The 25866-nt window shown below is 38.7% G+C and overlaps 7 protein-coding genes and 1 pseudogene across 7 annotated transcripts; 1 reads left to right on the forward strand and 7 right to left on the reverse strand.

The window, feature by feature from the left end:
- Nucleotides 1–652: 652 nt before the first annotated feature.
- LOC126787876 (putative germin-like protein 2-1) lies at nucleotides 653–1640 on the reverse strand. The gene is made up of 2 exons (XM_050513787.1): nucleotides 1389–1640; nucleotides 653–1275 (listed from the first exon to the last, which is right to left on the reverse strand). The coding sequence occupies exons 1-2, from the start codon at nucleotides 1501–1503 to the stop codon at nucleotides 740–742; spliced, it is 651 nt and encodes a 216-aa protein (XP_050369744.1). The 5' UTR covers nucleotides 1504–1640; the 3' UTR covers nucleotides 653–739.
- A 478-nt stretch (nucleotides 1641–2118) lies between these two features.
- On the reverse strand, nucleotides 2119–5739 carry LOC126787881 (putative germin-like protein 2-1). The gene is made up of 3 exons (XM_050513790.1): nucleotides 5604–5739; nucleotides 3186–3194; nucleotides 2119–2654 (listed from the first exon to the last, which is right to left on the reverse strand). Exons 1-3 carry the CDS (start codon nucleotides 5704–5706, stop codon nucleotides 2119–2121), a joined length of 648 nt encoding a protein of 215 aa, XP_050369747.1. The 5' UTR covers nucleotides 5707–5739.
- A 981-nt stretch (nucleotides 5740–6720) lies between these two features.
- Nucleotides 6721–7815, forward strand: LOC126787877 (putative germin-like protein 2-1). The gene is made up of 2 exons (XM_050513788.1): nucleotides 6721–6950; nucleotides 7053–7815. The coding sequence occupies exons 1-2, from the start codon at nucleotides 6839–6841 to the stop codon at nucleotides 7586–7588; spliced, it is 648 nt and encodes a 215-aa protein (XP_050369745.1). The 5' UTR covers nucleotides 6721–6838; the 3' UTR covers nucleotides 7589–7815.
- Nucleotides 7816–8483: 668 nt separating this feature from the next.
- LOC126787879 (putative germin-like protein 2-1) lies at nucleotides 8484–9232 on the reverse strand (annotated as a pseudogene).
- A 4243-nt stretch (nucleotides 9233–13475) lies between these two features.
- LOC126787875 (putative germin-like protein 2-1) lies at nucleotides 13476–14486 on the reverse strand. The gene is made up of 2 exons (XM_050513786.1): nucleotides 14306–14486; nucleotides 13476–14178 (listed from the first exon to the last, which is right to left on the reverse strand). Exons 1-2 carry the CDS (start codon nucleotides 14418–14420, stop codon nucleotides 13643–13645), a joined length of 651 nt encoding a protein of 216 aa, XP_050369743.1. The 5' UTR covers nucleotides 14421–14486; the 3' UTR covers nucleotides 13476–13642.
- A 2419-nt stretch (nucleotides 14487–16905) lies between these two features.
- LOC126787878 (putative germin-like protein 2-1) lies at nucleotides 16906–17969 on the reverse strand. Its single transcript, XM_050513789.1, has 2 exons — nucleotides 17770–17969; nucleotides 16906–17661 (listed from the first exon to the last, which is right to left on the reverse strand). Exons 1-2 carry the CDS (start codon nucleotides 17879–17881, stop codon nucleotides 17126–17128), a joined length of 648 nt encoding a protein of 215 aa, XP_050369746.1. The 5' UTR covers nucleotides 17882–17969; the 3' UTR covers nucleotides 16906–17125.
- A 790-nt stretch (nucleotides 17970–18759) lies between these two features.
- On the reverse strand, nucleotides 18760–21072 carry LOC126787874 (tubulin beta chain). The gene is made up of 3 exons (XM_050513785.1): nucleotides 20626–21072; nucleotides 20085–20354; nucleotides 18760–19653 (listed from the first exon to the last, which is right to left on the reverse strand). The coding sequence occupies exons 1-3, from the start codon at nucleotides 21017–21019 to the stop codon at nucleotides 18980–18982; spliced, it is 1338 nt and encodes a 445-aa protein (XP_050369742.1). The 5' UTR covers nucleotides 21020–21072; the 3' UTR covers nucleotides 18760–18979.
- A 1253-nt stretch (nucleotides 21073–22325) lies between these two features.
- On the reverse strand, nucleotides 22326–24910 carry LOC126786893 (wall-associated receptor kinase 2-like). The gene is given in 5 exon segments (XM_050512857.1): nucleotides 22326–22379; nucleotides 22381–23285; nucleotides 23770–23937; nucleotides 24050–24703; nucleotides 24706–24910. Coding segments are annotated over 5 exon segments (1986 nt in total).
- Between the last annotated feature and the right edge of the window lie 956 nt (nucleotides 24911–25866).

The following is a 25866-nucleotide window of genomic DNA, read 5'->3' on the forward strand; positions in this document are numbered from 1 at the left end:
TGAGTTTAACAGTGCCATCACACAATTTAAAAAAAACCGAACCCGAATTTGACTCGGAGAGATAGATCCAAATGAAGGATTTGAGCTCCATAATCGGGGTGGGAGAAGGCGCTGTAGATTGAGGGAAATGACGTCAAGATTTATCTATTGATTTTGTGTGTAATATTTGGATTTTGATTGGAAGCTGTTTGTTAAGTTGGTTTTGTGACATGGGCACCTTCCATTTATTAGTTTTGGGGCTTTGCTGTTTGTAACAATGGCTTGGGTTAATTCCTTGCACAAATCTTATGGGTTTTGCTGGGTTCTGAGAGGCAAATCAAGACCAAGTTTGTTTATGAGGTTTCCTGGGTTGTATAATTCATAGTCTTTCTTACCCAATACCCATTAATTTCTTCTTCTCCTTCTTTTCTTCAGATTAGCCACTGATTGGAAACCCAGATTTTGCTTTTTTATTTTTCTTTCTAGATGATGAAAAACCCCAGAAACTCATCTTCATCTTTGAAGAAGACGAAAAGATAAATTAGTTTTTTTTTTCGCAAACTGAAATAATGAAAATTAACAAAGTTAGTCCTCTGTTAAGTAGAGTCAAAATGAAATGCCACATGTCAAGTTGTTTTGTTGGCACTGGAAATATTGGCACAGGTGATCATATAATTTAGATGTATTCTCATGGGCTTTGTTTACAGGTTCAAACATAGTGAATTTCATGATTCGTGTATTCCTACAACATCCCAAGGTTTCAGAATATAGACTGGAGATAATTGACAACCCCTCTATCAAGTTGCAAAGACTTCACAAGAACATCACTACTAATACTAGGCGTGGAACCAAAGACAGCACTTGCAATTATTACCACACCAGGATTTTGGCTACTCAGAGCAGCGAAAGCAACAGCATTGCCGGTTCCTACATTTCTCTGGTAGTGAACTAGTCCGATTGGGAAAACAAACACATCACCCTTCTGCAACACCTTTGTGATATGCCGATTTTCGGGGCTCGACGTTATGAACCCGACTTCAAGGCTGCCTTCAAGGACAGTCAAGATTTCAGAGGCACGAGGATGAGTGTGTGGAGGGTTGATGCCTGATGGTGCATAGTCGAAGCGGACTAGTGAAATGCCAAGAGTGTTGAGTCCTGGAAGTTGGGATACAGTCACTGGTGTCACACTTGACCCTATTGGATTTGATGTATTGGCTGCTATGTGAAGCCCTCCAAATGAAAAGTCATTGGCTTCAACTGCCTTGGGGTCCTTGCAAGCTAGGCCATTCATCAGCACTGCCAAATTAACTAGTAAGTTAGTTTCCTTTGATTAAATTTCTAATTCGTTCACAAAACATGAAATAAGAATGTACAGAGCCAGATGAACCATATAACATGATAAAATGTACCTCGACTTTCTGGGTCTGCCACACAGAAATCTTGAAGTGGACTATGATCAGATGCAGTGGCAATTGACAAAGAGAAAGATAATAAAAACCCAAAGAAGATATTATAATTGCCCATCTGATAATGAGTGTCCTTTTTCTATGTATCAATATCAAAAAATTTCAACAGAAGCTGCTGAAATATGTTGGTTAATGAGATTAAGCTGTGCCAATAGTTGTTTGCAGCCTTCAGCCTTGTCTATACAAGAAAACAAGAAGAATGTGAGGAATTGGAAAAGGGTCTACTAAAACACAGATCAAGCTGTATATTATATATGCCGTTCATGCACTAACATTATATATAGTCAATTTCTGGCCTTATTCAACAGTAGAAAAGCAATAGTATAATTGCTTGATCTAGCTCAGGGAAGCATGCATTTCTAAATTTGAGAGGTTAGCTTAAGTGGTCGGCCCTATATTTACTTAATTTGGCCTACCAGTGACCATGGTGGTTTATATATAAGGGACATAGTCATAATCTTTCCCATGCGCCAGAAGTCACACTCTGTTTTAGCTTTAACAAAGTAACAACATGATAGATATAAGTGGTATTCTCTTATATTGATGAAAAGTCAAATGAATGTTTGCATTTCAGCTTCAATTACATTGCTAACTTTGCTCTAATAACGCTTCAGAATTTGTTAAACTCATCCGGGTGGTTATTAGATAGAGCTGATCAATCCAGTGATGGAATCTAAAACCTTGACTGTATAGCATATATTGCTTCCTTGTCTACTTGAAAAGCCTTTGTAAGAATGTCACTAGAGATGTGAGGCCTTGCTCCGAATACTGTGTTGGCAAGGGTAATAGTTCCTGGATTTTGGCTGCTGAAAGCTGAATAGGCAACTGCAATAGTATATCCAACATTATATTGGAAATGCACAAGACCTTCCGGGAACACAAACACATCACCTGCCTGAAGTATTTTTGTGATGAGACGGTTTTCGGGGTTGGAGGTGATAAAACCAACTTGGAGGCTTCCTTCAAGGACTGTCAAGATTTCGGTAGCACGAGGGTGTGTATGGGGAGGATTTACACCCCATGCAGAAAAATCGATGCGTGCAATGGAGATGCCAAAGGTGTTGAGTCCTGGAATTTGGTTCGCCCTAATGGAGGTCACTCGTGAGCCGAATACGTTAGTGGTGTTGCCTGGTATGTCTAGTCCACTGTAGAAGAAGTCATTGGCGTCAACAAGATTAGGGTCCTTGCAGATAAGTCCATTCACTGCAGCTGAAATTAGCAGTGACAAAAATAGATTAGAAACATAACTATAAGTCTATAAGTCTATAACAGTGAAAGAAATTTGATTGTTGAGTTTACCTAAGTGCGTAGGCTGTGCAACACAGAAATCTAAAAGATTCTCAGTTGCCAAAGCAATGGAGCAAGTCACAGCTAGGAGTAATGCTAGCAGCAGAAGTTGAGAGGCCATTTTTGGAATTGATTATCACTGGACAGAGATGGACAAAATTTGCCTAAACTTTGTATGCAAGAACAAACTCAATCTAATTGTGATTCGAAAACACCATATGATCCTGCCTTTATAGGTCTAAACCTTGGAACCGTGTATAAACATTTGTATCACTAGAAGCTTGTTTCACTTGTCTATGTTTGTTTACAGGTATATCATATGAATATCTTGCTTATTCAGGCCAAATTTAATGTGCTGTTATTAGTCACATATCTTGAACTCCAAAATTGGTGGTTGGCTTGCAAGTTTGCTGGCTATTTTTTGTAATGCAAAAGACTAAAGTCATTCATAACCTGTAGTAGCTTTTTTTTAAAAGTAAATTAATAGAGAACTAGTTGTGCTCTCTAATAAGTTTGGACCAGTGAACCATATAATTTTTGAACTTGCAATTTTGATGAATTAATGTCACACACCCCCCCCCCCCCCCGGAAATTTCGAATAATAAAAATTCGAATTCGAAATCATGAAAACTAAAACAATCTTAAATATATTGATATCATATTATAATAACAGTGTATCGAAACTGAGTCCACAGCACGACTCAGTCGACTTGAATAATACATAACCAGTTTATACCTCAGTATTATAACCAATGGAAATGTAAAATTCACTCAATCCTCACCACAAACAGAAGAAAGAAATCTTCAGAGTAAGCCCTTCGAATATGGTAATCTCCACCTGCAAAACTATCCCCTACACCATCGAATTGTAAGCTTTTTAGCCAGTTTGAGTAAACCAACAGTATAAAATACATCGCATACAAAAGGAATATAACATTTAAAGACAAACATATTCATGTGGCACTGGGAAACCCATCTGTTACCCAATATCATTTAAAAATATGTAATCATGAGACACTAGGCAACCCATCTGTTACCCAAAATCATTTAAAAACATGGGTACTCATGAGACCCAGACAACCCATATGTTACCCCTCATGCAGTATACCGACAAACACTGGGAAATCCATCTGGTTACCCAAAATCATTTAAAACATGGGTACTCATGAGACCTACGTACCCATCTGTTACCCCTCATGCAGTACACCGACAAACACTAGGTAACTTATCTGTTACCCAATATCACTCAAAACATGGGTACTCATGAGACCCAGACAACTCATTTGTTACCCCTCATGTAGTACATCGGCATATAGACTAGAGCTCTAACTGAATCGTAATCGACACCCGGCCAAGGCTTGGTTCCGATTACTGCCAACAATGTCCGAAGACCAGAAAACGTTTTAACAAGACTCAATGTTAAAACCACGTACAATATAATAGTCCACACATGTTATTGTACTACAACCAAGTGACTCTTGCACAACAATATTTATATAGTCACCCCAATAATCTATTATACCCCAACAATATTTATATACCCCAATATTTATGTAGTACAATGTTATTGTACTACAACCAAGTGACTCTTGCACATCATATCCGCCACAATTAATCGAACACAATACAACCTCATAATTTAAATAATACTGTAACATCATATAATATAGCAACTCATATATATGTATCGTATTTACCATTTTTGTACACATACACAACCCACTATATTATATAGATGTCACAGTTCAGTCTTTTTAAGAAATCATATATATGAGTCACCGTAAGGGTAGACTCGTCATAGTGAGATTTATCACATTCACCATAGTCCATAATCACTAAAATCTTTTAAAATCATTTATTAAAATAGCGTTTCACTTACCCATGAACCGTAGATGATCAAGTTCATGTAATTTAAACCAAAACATATTTTTAGAACAATTGTTATAAGCTAGTGATGCAATGACTATGTTAACAACTCAAACTAAATTCAATAACTTCGATTATGATGATCATTGTGAGGTTTACTCACCTTATTTCCTGCGTGCAACTTCCACGACACCGAGAGCGATTCCCTCACTTGTTTCGTCGGTCACCTAATAGCATGATAAAGTGCTTAGAAAATGATATGTAAAATCTCAGGTGACGATTTATTACAGCTGAACACTGTTAACAAATAACTGTTCATGAAACAATGTTCATGCGCAATCTAAAGAACATTTCCAACAACTGTCTAGTTGACACCAAAGTCTAAATCGAAGCCTAAACAGTCCAATCGACAAAGAACATAAAATCGACACTATTCACATACCCTAGAAAAAGAAATCATTGATTCTCCATGTGTATTTCAAAATAGATAAAACTGTTTTAAAGAGTTGATATACATCCTACAAGCTTCAAAATACAAGAAGAATCACCTTGATTGGTTGCCGGAGGAGAGACTTTTCCTCACTTCTTCAAACGGAATAGCCGTATTGTTTCTTCATTTCTGGGCTTCAAACAGCTCGAATCTCTCCCAAATACTAACTCAGATCGGTAAGGGACGAAGAGACGGTTCCAACGCCACCGGTCTCACTCAATTCCGTCACCAGACGACGGAGATATGGCCGGAGAAAGATTCGACAACAAAAAGGAAAAAATCACGTGAACAGTACCGAACGCGGGTGAACAGTAAATTAGCTGATTTTTGGGAAAAAAAAACTGATTTTTAATCTCCTCTTTTTCCTTTTATATTTTTTTTCCAAAATCGGAAACCAAACTTCTGTTGCTAATAACTTTCACATACGACATCCGATTAAAACGTGTCATGCGTCTACGAACTCGTATTGACGAACTCTACGACTTTCATGAATGAAGTTTTCTAAGATTCCTAACAGATAAAAGCCACACAGAAATCCTGAAGAGAACTTGGGTCAGATGCTAAAGCAATGGCAGCTGTTATAGCAAGACATGCTAAAAATACAAAGTGTGAAACCATTGGAACTTTGGAAGTTTTGTGTGTATTGTTTGGGAAAACTGTTTTGAAGCTTGGAAAGCAAGGAAACTTACTAGATTTGTGGATTGAGACCAGCATGTCTCTGCATTTATAGATAGAGAGTTCATGGGGCCTTAGTGATGTTCTGAACTTGTCTACTCTGGTAACGTGTATGACAAGTTCTTAACCGACAGTAAGTCATCGATCACTTACCTAGGTTTATTTTCAGAGGCCGGCTATTGCTGCCGGCATTGAAGTAGTTTCTTTCCCAATATGGCATGAAGCCAGGTCAAACTTCTTTAGCACCTCTGTCTGTTGCTGATTCTTTTCTATTGGCTAGGTTTGGATTATTTGGAATCCATTTAATATATCTATCATTGTCTAATTTTCCATGCAGTTGCTGTATGGATTCAAATTTAGAGCCATTCTATAAAAGACAATATCTGCTGGTAGCATCAGATAGATTGTATCCTATATCCAGTCTTTTTTATGGTCATTGTAATTTCCAATCAGTAATTAAATAATCGGATTCTAATGTTGTCTCTCTGAGAAAATCGAGTCTGGACTGAATGGTGGACTCATTCAACTTGATGTCTGAACGCACAAACTTGACACTTGATTCCTTAAAGATTCCAAACGTCTCAGTCAATATCCTCAGCATGAGTTTTGATACCTACAATCTTGTACTAAAAATTTGGTTCATCTTACTGTTACCAAAATTTAAACATGAACCCAAATTACTTTGCTAGAAGCTTTCGTGTAATACAAGCCTCCAATAGCTTTGACCTGGCAATTCTTCATGTCTTTTCATATGAGGAAACTGCAACGAATCAGTTCAACGCCGGCACGTCAGGCAGTACATGACAATCATTCGGAAGATGTCATACACGGTTGCAGAAACTGGACCTTGTCAATGCTAGGAAAACATACAGCTGATACGAGCTCCATAGAACAGCGCTCTCTATAAAAGCAGACACATAGTATGTTCTTTATCTACAATTCAACTTCATCCTTCACTTTCCACCAGAAAAAAAACTTCATCCTTCACTAATAACAGGAATTTAGAACATCGCTTCTGGCTGCTTACCCGGTTTAGTACTTGAAACGACTACTTCCTTAAGAGAATTATCTTCCAATGGCATCTTCTACGTTTCTGGTTTTGGCGTTCCTTGCCATAACCTTATCCCTTGCTTTTGCTGACCCTAGTTCCCTTCAGGATTTCTGTGTGGCTGATCTGAAAAGCTCAGGTATATACTTCAACAGAAGCCGGTTGATACACAAATGTTTTTTTTCTCTGTATCTTAGTTATAGGCATGTTTCTAATGTGCTTGTCTTATGATTTTATTCAGTACCAGTGAATGGACATGTGTGCAAAGACCCCAAGCTTGTTGTCGCCGATGACTTCTTCTTCAGCGGACTTCACCTAGCCGGCAACACATCAAACCCTGCTGGTTCAAAGGTGACCCCTGCTAATGTAGCCCAAATTCCAGGACTAAATACTTTTGGTATCTCCCTTGTTCGTATCGACTATGCACCATGGGGAATCAATGCTCCCCACACACATCCTAGAGCTACCGAAATCCTAACAGTCCTTGAAGGGACCCTCCAAGTGGGATTTGTCACTTCCAATCCCGAAAATAGACTTATCACAAAGGTGCTTCAGAAGGGTGATGTGTTTGTGTTCCCAGTTGGACTTGTGCATTTTCAGCACAACGTTGGAAAAGTTAATGCAGTCGCCATTGCCGCTCTCAGCAGCCAAAATCCAGGTGCTATTACCCTTGCAAACGCAGTGTTCGGATCAAAGCCGGCTATCTCTGCTGATATTCTTGCAAAGGCTTTCCAAGTGGATAAGGACACAATCTATGATTTCCAGTCCAAGTTCTAGATTCCAGTATGGTTTATTTAGTGTGATTAATGTGTTTTAAAATCTGCTAATGTTCATTCATCAGTGAAATTCATAATTTGTACTGTTTTATTCTGTATTGAGATAATTTATTTCTGCTCGTATGGCAATGTAATTATCACAGTAGGAATTCTGTTGTTCTTCTTCAAAACTTTGGTTCATTGAGATGAGTCCTTATGAAAATTTTCTAAAGACATGCTTTTTCTTTCGTCTTACTTCTCTTCAAGTTAAATAGACTTCTGTTCAGAAAAAAGAACCTCTAAAATTGCAGATAATATAGGAAGGGAGACCTTTCCTACAAGAATGAGGAATCTACAATTGACATTTCCTTTCCAGAAATCTATGCATCAAAAACCGTTTCAAATAATTTAACTTATGGCCTAACATTGTAGTACTTGTCCATTTTCATAGCAAGTCTAACTCTAGCAGTAAACATCGCAGCCAAGTTTAATTGTCACATATATATCCCTCATATGATAATGAAGATCAGGGCTCAAGTTGCAATACTGCAATTGTTGCACAGTTGTTTTAGCCATGTAACCTTTACATTCGGCGATGACCTTCAGGGAGAAGATATCTTCAGTGAAAAGTTTATCCTTTGTGTTCAATAGGCTAATGAGTGAGACAGTATCACACAGTTTCTATCAATTAGAAATTCACCACCAAAAGTCTTCTGAAGGATTCATATTTCATAAAACTGTTCATCTTGATTCATGGATCAACCTTGATTCCGAGTACTTAAGAGTACAGAATGAAACAAACGACCAACTGACATGGTTGAACTGATAAAAATGAATCATACAAATAGTAATACATTGAGACACTTCAATATGAACTGTAAATTCAGCCTTGATCGGAGATGGTTCTGGATTGGAGTCTAAAACTTTGCTTGGAAGTTGTAGACTATGTTGTTATCCATTTGGAAAGCCTTTATGAGAACATCAGCACAGATGTCTGGCTTTGATCCGAACAATGCGTCGGCAAGGGTAATAGCACGTGGATTTTGGCTGCGGAGAGCTGCAATGGCAACTGCATGACCAGTTCCAACATTGTGCTGAAAATGTGCTAGTCCTACTGGGAACACAAATACATCACCCTTCTGAAGCACCTTTGTGATAAGTCTGTTTTCAGGGTTGGAGATGAAGAAACCTACTTGAAGAGTTCCCTCAAGGACTGTCAATATCTCAGTACTCAATGATGAGTGTGTGGAGCATTGATTCCCCATGGTGCATAGTCAATACGAACAAGAGAGATACCAAAAGGGTTAAGTCCTAAAATTTGGACTACATTAGCAGGGATCACTTTTGAACCAGCAGGGTTTGATGTGTTGCCTGCTAGGTGAAGTCCACTAAAGAAGAAGTCGTTGGCGACAACAAGCTTGGGATCCTTGCACACATGTCCGTTTACTGGTACTGAATATAAATTCATGCGAGAAATGATATGTCAGAAACATATATATAATTATTGTACAGTAGCTGATTTCGATAGATGGATAATTCTAGCTTGCTACGTACCTGATCCTGTTGTGTCAGCAACACAGAAATCCTGACGAGAACTTGGGTCAGATGCCAAAGCTATGGAACAAGTTATGGCAAGGAAAGCTAAAAATAGAAACCGAGAAGCCATTGTTGTCAAGGTAAGGCACGCTAGTAATAGCTGAAACTTTGCAGTCAAGGTTACACTTGCTCCAATGGTGGATTGAGACCAGCAAATATGTCTGCTTTTATAGAGACATCAGGGAGAGCCTGTCACGGCCTTTAAATTTCGAGCTTTAAAACTCAAAATTTCAAAGTCGTTAAACACCAAATAATCTCGATGAAATCGAAATCATTTAAAATGCCACAGCGGATCATCTCTGAGTTCAAAATACAACTCAGTCAAACCAATTATTACAAACCAAATTATAATTCAACATTATAACAAATGGAAATGTATAATCCTCACAACAACCTCACAAGATAGTCACACAAAATCCTCACACAAGCTGGAGATAAATAACTTCAAGTCCTCTGAGCGGTCCGTCAATTCCCGCTAATCCACACCTGCAGAGTTATCCACTACACCATCGAATTGGTGCACCGGGATTGTAAACACAAACCCGGTAAGCTTTACAGCTCGTATGAGTAAAATGAAAATATAACTCGCATATTAATATATATACGAAAATCCACAAATCAAACAAATATAAATGCACTCATGAGTCAATGGACGGCCCATCTGATTGTCCCAAAGAAATATGAAAAGAAGTGCTCATGAGAAATTAAGTAACCCTTCTGGTTACCCAAATGCATTTATAATACGGGTACCAAGAACGCTGGTACACATCTGTTACCCATCTCGTAATACACCGCCGATATTGGGCAACCACCCGCTACCCAATATCCAAAAATATGAGTACTCATGAGCAGATAACCACCCGTTACCTCACATGCAGGACTCTGGTAGACAGACTAGAGCTCTAACTGTATCGTAACTTTCGCCCGGCCAAAGGCTAGGTTCCGACTTGCCAAACACGTACAATAATCTCACATCATATTGTACCAAATCAAGTCCGAAGACAAATCAACATTTTAACAATCTCAATGTTAAAATCACGTACAATAATCTCACATCATATTGTACCAAAAATCAAGTCCGAAGACAAATCAACATTTTAACAATCTCCATGTTAAAATCACGTACAATAATCTCACATCATATTGTACAAATCAAAATCACATGCTCGATATATAAATCTCGTCATCAAAATGACATAAATCACGATAAAATCATAACAGTATATTATATAACAAACTATATATATATATGTACATATTTACCATTTATACAATATATATAATCCATTATATCATATACATGTCATATTTCATAAACACGTCCGAAGACAAAAACTCGTCCTAAGACAAAACTCGTCCGAAGACAAAACATTTTAACAAACTCATGTTAAAACCACGTACGATAATCACACATCTTATTGTACAAAAATCAAATCACATGCTCAATATTTAATTCTCGTCATCGAAATGACCAATTCCAATGAATTCATAACAGTATATAATATAGCAAACTATATATATATGTACTTATTACCATTTATACAATATATATGTAATCCACTATATCGTATACATGTCGTAATTCAATATTAAAAACTCTTGTAAAATCTTGAATCTCCGCAAGGGTAGATTCGTAAATATGTGAGATTTTACTCACATCCTTTCATGCGTGCAACTTCCACGACCCTGAAAGTAATTTCCTCACTCGTTTCGTCAGTCACTTAATAGCACGATAAATGCTTAGAAAATGATACTTAAAATATCAGGTGACGAGTTCAGCACAGCTAAATGTTGTTCATAAAACATTGTTCACGGAACATTGTTCATGTTTACTAATCACTGTTTTTATTAAACCACTGGTCACAGTTACAGTTTGCCAAAACACTGTTCACAGTTACTGTTTTACCATACACTGTTCAAACTATTCACATGTACTATTCATACGGCGTTACTGTTTACCGACCGCCACCAATCATCACCAAATTTCATCACCACAACCTAAACAACATTTCTAACAACTTTCTAGTTGACACCAAGGTCTAAATCCGAGCCTAAACAGTCCAAACAATGAAGAACATAAATTCGGCACTATTCACAAACCCTAGAAATTGAAATTTTGATTCGGGTACTTACACTTCGATTTGGCTCGATTCCTTTTGTGGGAATGTTATTGGGACTGAGACAAGCAAAACCCCCCAAGAATCTCGAGCTATGGTGGCCGGAGGAGGCGGCGCCGACACAGCAGTAACTTCCGGCGGTTGCTACACCGTGTGTGGTTGTCGCCGGAGTGCAAGGCGTAGCCCAAAAGATAGAGATCGTCGAGCCCGTCAGTTTGATAGGTGGCACGACACGAGGCGACGTCGGATGGTGGAGAAATCGGCCGGAGAAAGTTTTTGGGTCGGGTGAACAGTACCCGAGCTGATTTTTAGAAAAAATCTGATTTTTAATCTGCTCTCCTTCCTTTTATACTATTTCCAAAATCGGAAACGAACTTCCGACGTTAATAACTTTCGCGTCCGACGTCCGATTCGAACGCGTGATGTGTCCACGAACTCGTATCGATGAGCTCTATGACTTTCGTGAATGAAGTTTTCGCAACCGAGCGACGGAATAAAATTCGATCTATACGTTGCGGTAATGTTACGTTTTCTAATTAAACGATCCGAGAACGTTTCCGTTTTCGTTTTGAAATGTCGCAAACCTCCAATTGTCGTCTTGAATTAATTTCACAAGTTTAACACTTTAAAAATACTCGACATTTAGTTTCTAAAAATTCGGGTTATTATAGAGCCTATGTTTAATGTTCTGAAAAAGTCTTCATGCTATAACCGTGTATGACAATTTATTCACAGAATGTTTGTCCTGAACTCCTGATCACTAACCAATTAAATTTGAGCTACAACGGAACATATTGGCAGAATTGTAAGTAAAATCAATATATGAAATTGTTATATAGCATCTCATTCTCCAAGCTGGTTTTTTTATATAACAGATAGCTTTACGTGATCCAGAATGATGTGAGTCATAATAAGTTCGTAGTTTCATGCAAGTAGTCGATTTTATATATTGATTTATCAGGCCAATGGCAGCAGCTGGTAGCATCAGATATTCTAATCCTGTCACGTAGACCAGTGTACATGCTTTCGATCGATCTGGTGATTTCTTGTTAAGTAAGATGATTAGAATACTTCAGGAAAGTTGGGATTTTTTTTTCTTTTTTCCAATTGTTTTAGCCAAATAGTACTATCTGGACTTAAGGTGGACTTGCTCAAAACTGGATGTAATTTGGAGACAAATGTGACACCTTCAGACCTTCTCCATCAGAAACTGTTATATCTTATACCACTATGCCTATAGTTTGCAAACATTGATTGACTTATAAAAGAAAGAGTTACAATTCATTCATGCAGAGCCTGCAGACAAGGTTGTGCACTGGCGGCCTCTACAAGTTTTTTTTTCCGGCAAGCTACAGCTATTACTTAATTAAAATCCAAGTTCTCTCCTTCTTGTATTATTTGATCACTAAGCCTGCTTTACCTTTTTATGTTTTGTGATTATGTTTATGATTATAAGTTTTTATTTATTACAAGTACATTTCAAGCTTCGTGCTTACCCATTTACGTACCATTTAGTCATGCTGCTCATGCAGACAAGGTTATAAGGTCAAGCATTAGAAAATGATTACAATAAGACCCAGTAAACTCTGCTGCTCTGCATTGGAACCAAGAATAGGTTTGGACAGAGCAGCCATTAAACTCAGACTCTAAAAGGAGAGACAGATAAGAGTTGAACCTCCAAAGAAATTAAGAGTACATGCACGGCACCATTCCAACTCAACTTCAAAAGTGTTTATAATCAATGAAGCTTATTCCAATCTGTGAGAACAATGTCAAGGCCAGAGCCCAATCTGGTCATCAATGTCTATGCATAACTAATTAACGGCCATCTTTTCGGTTGTTGTTTAAGAAAAACAACATGACACTTTCTGATGTTCATTCTATTAGCAATGATTTATCAACAAGGGGTTAGCTAATTTTGCCAGAAAACACATATGGTTAGGCCATTTTGAGGCAAGCTGTCATATGACTGATGATAAGAAAGAACACCATTGCTACGTGAGATTCACCTCAGAATGTGGATCTGTCAGGGTCACAAGTTATAACAGAAATTTCTGGTTCACAAATTACCGTTAAATTTGGAGTTGGAATTTTAACAGGAGAAACTCATGTATGCTTAATAGGACATGAAATTCGAAAAATCTTGTCTCATATAAATAGAAAGAAAATTTGATCAACTTTGGTTACAATATTGCTAAATGAGCTCAAACAAATTATCTTCTTGAAGAAAATGAATCAGACAAGTAAACGCCAACGTGGTTACACTGACAAATCAATGGCAACAATTCGAAAATCAAATCACACAAACTTAAACGAATATTCAACCCTGTTGAACTTAAATATATATGAATCCATCTTGGACTCTAGAACTTGGACTGGAAATCATATATCGTCTTCTTGTCAACTTGGAATGCCTTTGCAACAACATCAGCAGAAATGGCAGGCTTTGATCCAAATACCGCATTAGCAACGCTTATAACACCTGGATTTTGGCTGCTGAGAGCTGCGATGGCGACTGCATTAACCTTTCCAACATTGTGCTGGAAATGCACAAGTCCTACTGGGAACACAAACACATCACCCTTCTGAAGCACCTTTGTGATAAGTCTGTTTTCAGGGTTAGAGGTGACAAAACCCACTTGAAGAGTTCCTTCAAGGACTGTCAAGATTTCAGTTGCTCTAGGATGAGTGTGTGGAGCATTGATACCCCATGGTGCATAGTCGATACGAACAAGGGAGATACCAAAAGTGTTGAGTCCTGGAATTTGGGCAACATTAGCAGGGGTAACTCTTGAACCAGCAGGGTTTGATGTGTTGCCTGATAGGTGAAGTCCACTGAAGAAGAAGTCATTGGCGACAGCAAGCTTGGGGTCCTTACACACATGTCCATTCACTGGTACTGAAATTAGAATTCATGAAACAAATGCATCAGAAACATAAACTGTATAATTAAGAGTAACTCATTTATTTATTTGTAATATACAGTCGCATCCATATCTGAAAACTATGAATAGCTTGCTAGCTACCTGAGCCTGTTGTATCAGCAACACAGAAATCCTGAAGTGAACTGGGGTCGGAAGCGAAAGCAAAGGAGCAAGCACTTAAGGCAAGGAATGCCAACAACAAAACATTAGAGGCCATTTGAAATTAAGTCTCTCAAGATTAATGTCACACTATATCAAGGATGAAAACACTTTAAACAGAGAGGTGAACCAACTTAATTTGCTCAACTCTGTGATTAAGGAATGATATTGGACTTGAATTGTGGATATGAAACACAATATGTGTCTGCTTTTATAGTGAGAGCTAGGAAGCTTGTATTCTCATGCTGTCTCGTTCATTGAAAAGGTCTAGTTTCTGTTACCGTGTGTGTCAAGTTGAATTGTGGATAAAGAACGCAGTATGTGCTGTCTCTGCACTAAAGCTGGTCATCTTTTGCCTTATGTCCCGGGCGCCGGCATTGAATTGATTCCTCTGATCTATGATAAGCAAGCAAGAATGGCCAGGTCAAAGTTAATCCACGCTGTAAACTATGAGCAACTTTTCGGTGAATCTGATCAAAATTAACACCTATCTAGTCCATTTTCTTTCCCTTAAAATTTGAGGTAAGCTCAAGTGCTCAATTATATATGGGTTAGTTGTGATAATAGGTAGCTAGCCTAACTGAAATCGTAAAAAGGATGCAAATTAGAGATGTGCGCGATGTTCTATTGCGGTGGGGATCAAAGTAGTCATTGAAGTGCTCACCTCTATGATCACATGACCCATAAATACAACATACGGTGTGTTGGTTCATTATGCATACAGTCTGCATTAAGAATTTACATTGCAATGTAATTTCCAATGAGATGGCATCGGTTGGAAAACTTGCTATGCATGCACACTAGATGTACATGTACATATAAATTCATGTTGAAAATGTGAAGATAAACTAATTTGCAATGGTCATGCACAAGTCCTTTCCTTTTTAACACTAATTTCAGTAAGCAAACGCATAATTTCAACATGCTGGCAACGCATAAATCAATGAAAAAAGAGGTTTTGTTTCCATTGCTTGTTTATTTACTTTTTGGGTGATGTTGCACACTTGCCTTGAGAACTATGAATGAAGTAAGAAAGTAGAGGAAATTAAACTAAAAAATTATGTGTACGATTTGAAGTCAAGTGTACAAAATCCTAAATACTTTAGTCACTATATATACACAAGATGTACAATATATTGCTTAGATTTCATTCTCTCAAATCCATTGCTCTCTTTATTTCTAATGGCTTACGAAAAGCAAATCCTAGTTTTTTGTGTGGTGATCACTCTTTGTGGCGCTGATAACGGAGGGCATCCATGAATTTATTTGGTGACATTTGGTGAAAAGCATGGGAATGTAATAGATAGTTTCCACTTTAATTTATTTGATTTAAAGTATGAACTTTTTTTTGTGTGTACGAAAGTCAATAAGATTTAATTCAGTAAGAATACAAAGATAACCCACTCATAAAGACCGACAATAAAAGCTATCTCATTTGGTCATCCAAACCTAGAAAATTACTAAGCTTACAAAGCCAAAACCATACACTACTGTTTATAGCACTATTATTTTAGTGTTTAGCAAGACTTAGAAGATTGAGTAAATGGTTGCAACCAAGCTTCCTAAACAGTGTGAAAGGACTCAACTAATCCAGATTAGCAAAAGGAGAAGAAAGCTTCTCCCCAACTAATTTTGCGTGACATTGGGTCATAAAAATCCAATCGGCCCAAGCCCATAACAAACAACTCACACCAGGCCCAATCTGCCCATTGAAAAACAACCCTAGGCCCAAGTTGGACCTAAGTGCGTGGGCTCGGGCCCAATAAAACCAACTGAGGCAGAACTGGGGAGCTTGTTGACTATCGCCGACAACACCAACTCCACCTCCTCTTACAGAAAATCCACATGTCGGCCAACCTCCACTGTCATGGATAACAACAATATTAACCTCCGATTGCCGCCAGAAACAAACATTCACCACATCTTGTCCACTAAAAACATTTGAACCAAAATCTCCTATACAAGCGTCACCAACATCCCATTTATCTCAAATGTACGGCATCTTCACCAAAAGGCCTAGCGTCTCCACCGACACCAACTTCACATCCTCTGAATGACCAGAGCATCTAATCGGCTTCAACCCCAAATTAATTTGCATCTGACCACCAAAAAAAACTAAAATCAACTAAAGCATCCAGAGTCCTCATTGATAAGCACCGCCGCTACCGGTGGAAAAGGGAAAGAGAAAGAAAGCCGCGCCGTCATTCCCAAACCAAGGTTTTCTACCGGAAGACAGTAGATTTTTCGAGCCGCCACCATCGAAAACGACGAGCGTTCGTAGAGTTTCTCGAGCACAAGAGCGAGAGCGCATTTTTATAAAGTATGAACTTATTTGTGGATGTCACATGAATTCAAATGTAGTATAAAAGTATTGATAAACCTAGATAAATTGTAGTCACCTGAATTTCTCTGATAAATTCAGTACTAAGCCTAACTAAAAATCAGAATTTCATACTTGTCCTCGTCCATTACTTCGTTCGACATTTTTAGCATATCTAGAAAAGATGGTCACTTAATTGCGTGCGTTTCATATGAGATGAAAGTTCAAACAATGTCCATATCATTTCTTCAACAATACAATGAAAAGAAACAGAGAAACTGATGATCACCACTGCTGAATAACTGAATCAAACAAAAGACACCAACATATAGTTGCACTGACAAATATATGAATCGTAGACAAATTGCTAAACAAATTGCACGCACTGGAAAGAAATTGCAATGCCCCTCAACTTAATTGCAGGGGCTGATCCATAGGTTAGTCTAAAACTTGGCTTGAAAATCGACGACAATGTCCTTCTCCACTTGGAAAGCCTTTGCAAGAACATCGGTAGAGATGTCTGGCTTTGATCCGAACACTGCATTGGCAAGGGTAATAGCACCTGGATTTTGGCTGCTGAGAGCTGCAATGGCGACTGCATTACTATTCCAAACATTTCGCTGGAAATGCGCTAGTCCTACTGGGAACACAAACACATCACCCTTCTGAAGCACCTTGGAAATGAGACGGTTTTCAGGGTTGGAGGTGACAATACCCACTTCTAGGCTACCTTCAACCACTGTCAATATTTCAGTAGCTCTAGGATGAGTGTGTGGAGGGTTAATGCCCATTGGTGCATAGTCAATGCGAACAAGGGAGATGCCAAAGGTATTGAGTCCTGGAATTTGGGCTACCGTCGCAGGGGTCACCCTTGAACCAGCAGGGTTTGAAGTGTTGCCTGCAAGGTGAAGTCCACTGAAGAAGAAGTCATCGGCTCCAACAAACTTAGGGTCCTTGCAGACATGTCCATTCACTGATACTGAAATTAGTACACTGGAAAGTTAGAAACATATAATAAACACAAACTAATTGTTATATCACACACAAATTATAAATATGAACACGTTTTTTGAGCGGCATACCCTACCTGAGCTTGTACGCTCAGCCACACAGAAGTCCTGAAGAGAACTTGGATCAGCAGCTAAAGCAACTGAACAAGTTATGGCAAGGAATGCCAACAATAGAAACTGAGAGGCCATTGACAAATTGTGTGTGGGGAAGTAAACAGAGCAAGATCACCCCTAGTTACTTTGCTCAACTTTGTAAAGAGGAGGTACTTGAATTGTGGATATAGAACATCGTATGAGGCTGCTTTTATAGTGAGAGCTATGGAGGGTATAGTAAGGCTAGCTCATGCATTAAAAAGGTCTAGTTCCTTTAACAGTGTATGACAACTTTTCACCAAATGGTTGTCATCTTTCACCTCATTTTGTTTTTGATGCCGGCACTGAATTGATTCCTTTCTGTGTATGGAAAGGAATTTTAGGTATAGTAAGGCTAAATTACTCTTAAACTTTTAGTAATTGTTTCGGCCTATTTTTGATTCTTGAAGATTAGACTTCAGGAGACATGTTCAGCTTTTTCCTTTTAGCCGCAGGAGACTTGTTCAGTTGATCCGTAATGCTATGATTTAATTTACAAATTACAAAATCTGTAAACTAGGGAGCTTCTAGCAACGTTTTGTGTTTGATTTTGTGTCTGGTTTTGGTTCACTGTTTTGTTTGTAATTGTATAGAATAATAGACTATAGAGAATAGTTTCAGGCCCTTAAAGACATTTGCCATTTGTCGAATAGAAAGAACTAATACATATCATTGCTGAGGAAAGAGTGAAGAAAATACCAGCAAAGTTTTCAAGTACACTTACAAATAATGCTTATTTTGTGTCTTATTTTTTGTCACCTCTCATTTCTTTCTATGCTTCTCCCTGCTTTCTCTAATCTTTCTCTGCACTAAAAACCAAAGGATCACCAGACAAGCTTGAAGGGACAAAAGAAAATGGTAGGTCTGCATGTTGTGAAATAAGATTTAAAAATTGCAAGTTTATCCAAACAAACACAATTATCATCAAGGACCCCTACAGAAAAATTTATCATCAAACCATATTATTCACATTATATGCCTTACTTGGTTGGTGCAACAGAAACATTCAAATCCAACACAAGCGTTTTTATCAAACATCCGTATCTTATACAACACCCCCACAATAGATTTCATGTCGATTCTAAATTGCATGACCATTCAACAACTCGTTCATAGTAACCCACCAAAACAAAGTTCAGAAACTGGAAGGATACATTAAGCAGCAACCTCCTCTTCCTCCTCTTCATACTCCTCCTCATACTCGGCAGTTGCATCCTGGTATTGTTGGTACTCAGCCACCAGATCGTTCATGTTACTCTCAGCCTCGGTGAACTCCATCTCATCCATTCCCTCTCCAGTGTACCAGTGTAAGAAAGCCTTTCGCCTGAACATAGCAGTGAATTGCTCACTGACCCTCCTGAACATTTCCTGGATGGAAGTTGAGTTCCCGATAAAAGTGGAAGCCATTGCCAAACCCTTTGGTGGGATGTCACACACACTGGATTTGACATTATTGGGAATCCACTCAACAAAGTATGAGGAGTTCTTGTTCTGGACATTAATCATCTGTTCATCAACTTCTTTAGTGCTCATCTTACCACGGAACATGGCAGAAGCTGTAAGGTAACGTCCATGGCGTGGATCCGCAGCGCACATCATGTTTTTGGCATCCCACATCTGCTGTGTCAATTCAGGAACAGTCAGAGAACGGTACTGCTGTGATCCTCTTGAGGTCAGGGGTGCGAACCCAACCATGAAGAAATGGAGACGCGGAAAAGGAATTAGGTTGACTGCAAGCTTTCGAAGGTCAGAGTTCAGCTGTCCAGGAAACCGAAGACAGCATGTCACACCACTCATGGTGGCAGAGATTAGGTGGTTAAGATCACCAACTGCAATATAGATGCAAAAAAGAGAATATGAGCATCACATCACATCCTTTCCAATAAGCACTAATATAAACAACGATATACTAGTTATTCTGTAATAGATACTTTTTTTTCCCAACTATTAAATCATGTTCTTTCAGTTTTGTTTCCTGATCTGCAAATAAATCTAACATTTACGGACTTGAAAGTTTGAATGCAAGGACTGTTAATTTCTTATCTCTATACGTGCTTGTGGGGTTGCAGGTAACTGCATTTAAAAGATAGATAACCTTTATATAAGAACCCTTGAAGAGCCACCATAAAGATGACAGCAGTAGACTTATAAAGACATTATGTCACATCCTTATCAGAAACCAATGTCTGATGTACATTTAATCTTCCATACTCTTCACACATGCAACTACTATATAGTAAATACTGAAATTAAAACTTACAAGTAGGGGTGGCAAGCTTGAGAGTCCGAAAGCAGATGTCATACAGAGCCTCATTGTCCAAAACCATACACTCATCAGCATTCTCCACAAGCTGGTGCACAGAAAGCGTCGCATTGTATGGCTCCACAACCGTGTCCGACACCTTTGGTGAAGGAAAGACCGAAAATGTCAGCATCATCCGGTCCGGATACTCCTCCCTGATCTTTGAAATCAGAAGAGTTCCCATCCCCGATCCAGTGCCGCCGCCCAACGAATGACACACTTGAAATCCTGCTCAAAAAAAATCACAAAAATACAAAATTCCCAATCAAAACACCAACCACAATCCTAAAAATAATACAATAATCAACACTACAATAATTAACCTAGTGAAAGTTCAAAAAGCAATCTTTAATCATTTCTATTCCACACATAAACATATTATAACAATAAATCTCATATCTTTAATGGCATACCGTGCAAGATTAATAATTTAATCAACAAAATTAATACAAACACACAACTAATTGAATCACATAATCAATTTCTTAATCATGACTACCTTGTAAGCAATCACAATTCTCAGCTTCCTTACGCACAACATCAAGAACCGAATCCATGAGCTCAGCGCCTTCGGTGTAGTGACCTTTAGCCCAGTTGTTGCCGGCGCCGGACTGGCCGAAGACGAAGTTATCAGGCCGGAAAATCTGGCCGAAGGGGCCGGATCGGACGGAGTCCATGGTGCCGGGCTCGAGATCCATCAAGACGGCGCGTGGGACGTACCTTCCGCCGCTGGCCTCGTTGTAATAGACGTTGATGCGCTCGAGCTGGAGGTCGGCGTCGCCGCAGTAACGGCCGGTGGTGTCGATGCCGTGCTCGTCGCAGATGACTTCCCAGAACTTGGCGCCGATCTGATTGCCGCACTGGCCGCCCTGGATGTGGAGGATTTCTCTCATGGTGGATTTAAGGAGGTTGAGAATTTGGTGCGAGAAAATGGGAGGGAAGAAGAAGCAGAAGAAGAAGATGGAGGGGGGGTTGAGAATTTGGGGAGGTTTATAAAGGAGGGATGTGGGAGGGGATTGTGAGGTTTGTGGAGGGGTAGTTTGGGGAATGTGGGGGATGCGTTATTATTGGTGGGGTTGAATTGGTTTCTAATATTTGGTTGTCAATTTGTGATGGAACTGATGAGTCGAGTTGTAATGATTTTGATTTTAGAGGAGTTGGAGTGACTTTTAATTTTCTGCTTTTGGGTAGAGCATGAGCTACTGTGATTGAGGGTTTTTTTTATTTAGAATTGCGAGTGAACTGGGTTATGGAAATAACACACTCTATTTTTCCTATTTCTTAACTTGAATTTTCTCCTAAATTTTGTGTATGAGTGTGATTCTTTTGCCGGCTTCAGTGGCTTAAAAGTTTGGTTACATGATGAAACAGTGATGATAATGATGCTGTGGGGTGACCGGAGAAAAGATAGTCTAAAACAAAAAGGGAGAAGATAGTTTTACAAGTTCATTTAGGAAATCATTTGGTTTAACTAATCAATAACTTCATCATATTGATCCTAGGGAGATGATATACGAATTTAGTTTTTGATCTTTCAGACTATAAATTTTATGTGTATGTGACTGGGTTCGATAAACATAGGTTTTATGGAGACTAACTATTGATGGACGCAGAGGTTTTTGTTTTTCAGGTTATTGACTAACTCAAGTTTTCTTGCAATAAAAGATAACTCAATGGTGCATGTCCCATTGCTTATCTGCCATACAACTTGTATCATCTGTGCATGTAAGATTGCTTCTCTGAATGAATTAGCATCATGCATTTATCCCTGTTGCGTTGCTTTATTATTAGATTCAATCCCTACAAAAACCAAAAACCATACCTCCAGTACGTGTCCTGTACTCCTGTTTGAGATTGATTACGTGGTGCTCAAAAATATCTTCTGAATTCGAAGCAAGAACTACAGGAAAATTCTAATATATATCAATGTATGTTATACATTCCAAATCTGACGGTCAATATTGTTTTGTGAGTAAGGTCAGAAAAATAACATTCGTTGTCAACCGTTGAATGTAGGATATATAACATACATTGATGTATAGTAGATTAACTAAGAACTACGTACTGAACTATTATTCTAGTACATATATAACACATTTCAATGAAGAAGAAAAAAAATTCTGACGTTTTAATATTACATGCAAAAGAACTAGCTAGTATTAATTGTAATAACGAACATTGAGATAATTAATAGGCCAATTATCTGCCATCGCTGTAGGACTTTAACAATTCACTTTGCATGCTAGCAATTTCTACTGGTTGAGCCAGTAGAAATTGCTTCACCTTCACCTTCAATGTAAGCCTTGGAATTGGGAGAGCCCAACAAGTACTCAGTCTCCCCTGCGCAGAAATCGTCATTTTTCCATGGATGTTTTGCTGTAATTCTCATTCCATCTAACTCCGCTGTCACTTCCTTCATTGTAGGCATTTCCTCCCCTTTAACCCTTAGACATATTTTTGCCAGATTCGCAACCTGCTCCACCCCTTCGATATTTTCCTCGTTCACCATTTCAGCATCAAGAATTTGAACCAGGCATTGTTTTTCGATTGAGGAGACAAACAAATGTGCTAGGCTTCTTTCTGACTCAGGCCTAGCGAAAGAAACTGCCACTTTACATGTTAATAGCTCTGCCAGGACGACTCCAAAGCTATAGACATCGCTCTTTTCTGTTAATGTATTTGTTTGGAGATATTCGGGATCTAAGTACCCCATTGTTCCCTGCATTAATGTAGCAACTTCAGTTTGATCCAAAGGAATGAAACGTGAAGCTCCAAAATCTGATACTTTGGCTGTGTAGTTTTCGTCCAGCAGTATATTTGTTGTTTTCACATCTCGGTGTATGATTGGTGTTGAAGTGGAAGAGTGTAAGTACGCCAGTGCTCCTGCAGTTTCTGATGCTATTTTCAATCGCAATTCCCACGGAAGTGATGATCTCTTGCCCTTTTTATTATTAAACAAAACTAAAAGAGTGCCATTGGTGATGTACTCGTATACTAGTAAAGGCACTTCATTCTCAAAACAACAACCTAATAGTCTCACCACATTTCTGTGGTTGATCTGGGAATGAAATATGTGCTCGTTAACAAATTGATCGATTTGAGTTTGAGCAGCAACTTTGGACTTATTTATGGCGACCACGAAGGGTAGATAAAGCCGTTAACATTTTTTTTGAAGGACCAAAAATTATTTTGAACTAAAAAAAATACAAAGAGTGATGTAGTAGCATTGAATTATAATAAATAAAACAATGAAATGCACAATTGCATTTGTAAAAACAATAAAGGATGACAAGACGCATACGAACGTCTAAAGGTAAATGTAACCAGAGGATTAGATGTTGTACAACATTGATGCACTGCATAAGTCAAAACAATGAAAATATTGTGACGTAACCATGCCAGAACCGTAACAAGGCCGGTCTATATGATCTGAAAGGATAACGAGATGCCACCCAAAAGACACGAAGGCCACTAGGGGCGTACTCCCCCCAAGATACATACCCCTGACCCGCTAACATACTGATCGATTTGTTTGTTAATAAAGGTTTTCAATGTTTAGAAAAATTGAAAGGCTTACAGATATACTATTTTTATCAAAAACGTAGTTGCTAAAGTAAACGGTACTAGATAGCTAGGTACGTACCCAACGAAATTTGCAGGGACTTGTTCTTTGAGGTTGGATTGCTTTGTATGCAAGCCTTCTTTTCTCCTTTTATGAACCCTTTGTTACATGAACAATTGTTATCTCCAGGTAAATTTTCACACTTTTCATTTTTGCAGGGGTTTATTGGAGCCATGCACTCATCAATATCTGATCATATGTAAATTAAATGAGTGAATCAGGTAATTCTGAGCTTCAATTTTCCGCCGCTTAGCGACAATATCATACATATATAAATAAGTGATCGATGAAGATCACTCACCTCGGTAACCATCTGGGAGATATGGGTTCCCTTGGAAGCCTGGCAAACACTGGCAATAGTAACCGGACGGTTGAGACGTCTCGACGTTGGTGGTTCTGTTCACACACTTGCTATTTGCCTTGCAAGCATAGTCCGGCCTCTTTTGAGCTTTGGCACACGGTCCGTCCTGAATTTCCCAGTCAAGAATCACGGGAAGCTTTACAGTGTTGTTCAGTTCTTGAAGAATTGTTTTGGGGTTGAATATGAACTTGTCTTCGTCCACAATGAAGGCGTAGCTGCATGGGTTGAAGTTCCATACGTACTTATGTTGAAAAAAGCTGCTCACAGTGGTACTACCATTTTCTAGTCCCGTAGGGATTACTTGTTGGCAACACCCAAAGACGACGCTGGCGGAGCACGAGCTGGTAACAGCACTGGAAAGATTATAATATGAGGCGGAGCACACCTCTAAATACTCACCTTCATTAGGGTTAGGGCGCTTCCCCATGAAAATTGCATTAGTATCACATCCAATTGCGGTCAACTTGTTTCGGGTACTGGAAATGGTGAAAGGAGGAGAGAGCCCGAGGCTAAAGGAACTGTTCTGCGTTTTATTACCCTGTTCGTTATAACAATCACGAGCTATGTTACTCAAAATTTGCAGCTCACCTTTGCGGGTTGGCCAGATTCGTTACAAGTGATGTTGAATCTTGGTTTTAGGTAACAACCTTTCCCAATCCCGAAGGGAAACGAGATAACCCACCGGTCGGGGCATCCAGGCAGGGATTGAGGAGGCAAAGCTTGATCGGATAATGCTGCTTCTATAGCTACCATTGTCAATGAGATCAATTGCGCAGCAAGCAGCTTCCCATCTAAGGCCATTATTGGTAATTACAATATATATATATATATATATATATATATATATATATAGTTGAAGAGATGTGATGATTGAATTATAAACAGATATGTATATTGAGTTATTTCAAAAGGTACATACCTCTTCAAGAGAGAGCAGTTGTTGGTGATGATGTAACGACCCCAAAATTTCGAGTATAAAAACTCAAAATTTCAAAGTCGTTAAACACCAAACAATCTCAATGAAATCGAAATCATTTAAAATGCCACAGCGGATCATCTCTGAGTTCAAAATACAACTCAGTCAAACCGATTATTACAAACCAAATTATAATTCAACATTATAACAAATGGAAATGTATAATCCTCACAACAACCTCACAAGATAGTCACACCAAATCCTCACACAAGTTGGAGATAAATAACTTCAAGTCCTCTGAGCGGTCCGTCAATTCCCGCTAATCTACACTTGCGGAGTTATCCACTACACCATCGAATTGGTGCACCGGGATTGTAAACACAAACCCGGTAAGCTTTACAGCTCGTATGAGTAAAATGAAAATATAACTCGCATAACAATATATACGAAAATCCACAAATCAAACAAATATAAATGCACTCATGAGTCAATGGACGGCCCATCTGGTTGTCCTAAAAAAATATGAAACGAAGCGCTCATGAGAAATTAAGCAACCCTTCTGGTTACCCAAATGCATTTATAATACGGGTACTAAAGAACGCTGGTACACATCTGTTACCCCTCTCGTAGTACACCGGCGATACTGGGCAACCACCCGCTACCCAACATCCAAAAATATGAGTACTCATGAGCAGATAACCACCTGTTACCTCACATGCAGTACTCCGGCAGACAGACTAGAGCTCTAACTGTATCGTAACTTTCGCCCGGCCAAAGGCTAGGTTCCGACATGCCAATCACGTACAATAATCACACCTCATATTGTACAAAAATAAAGTCC

Source organism: Argentina anserina, chromosome 3 (genome assembly GCF_933775445.1).
Source record: "Argentina anserina chromosome 3, drPotAnse1.1, whole genome shotgun sequence".
Taxonomy (NCBI): domain Eukaryota; kingdom Viridiplantae; phylum Streptophyta; class Magnoliopsida; order Rosales; family Rosaceae; genus Argentina; species Argentina anserina.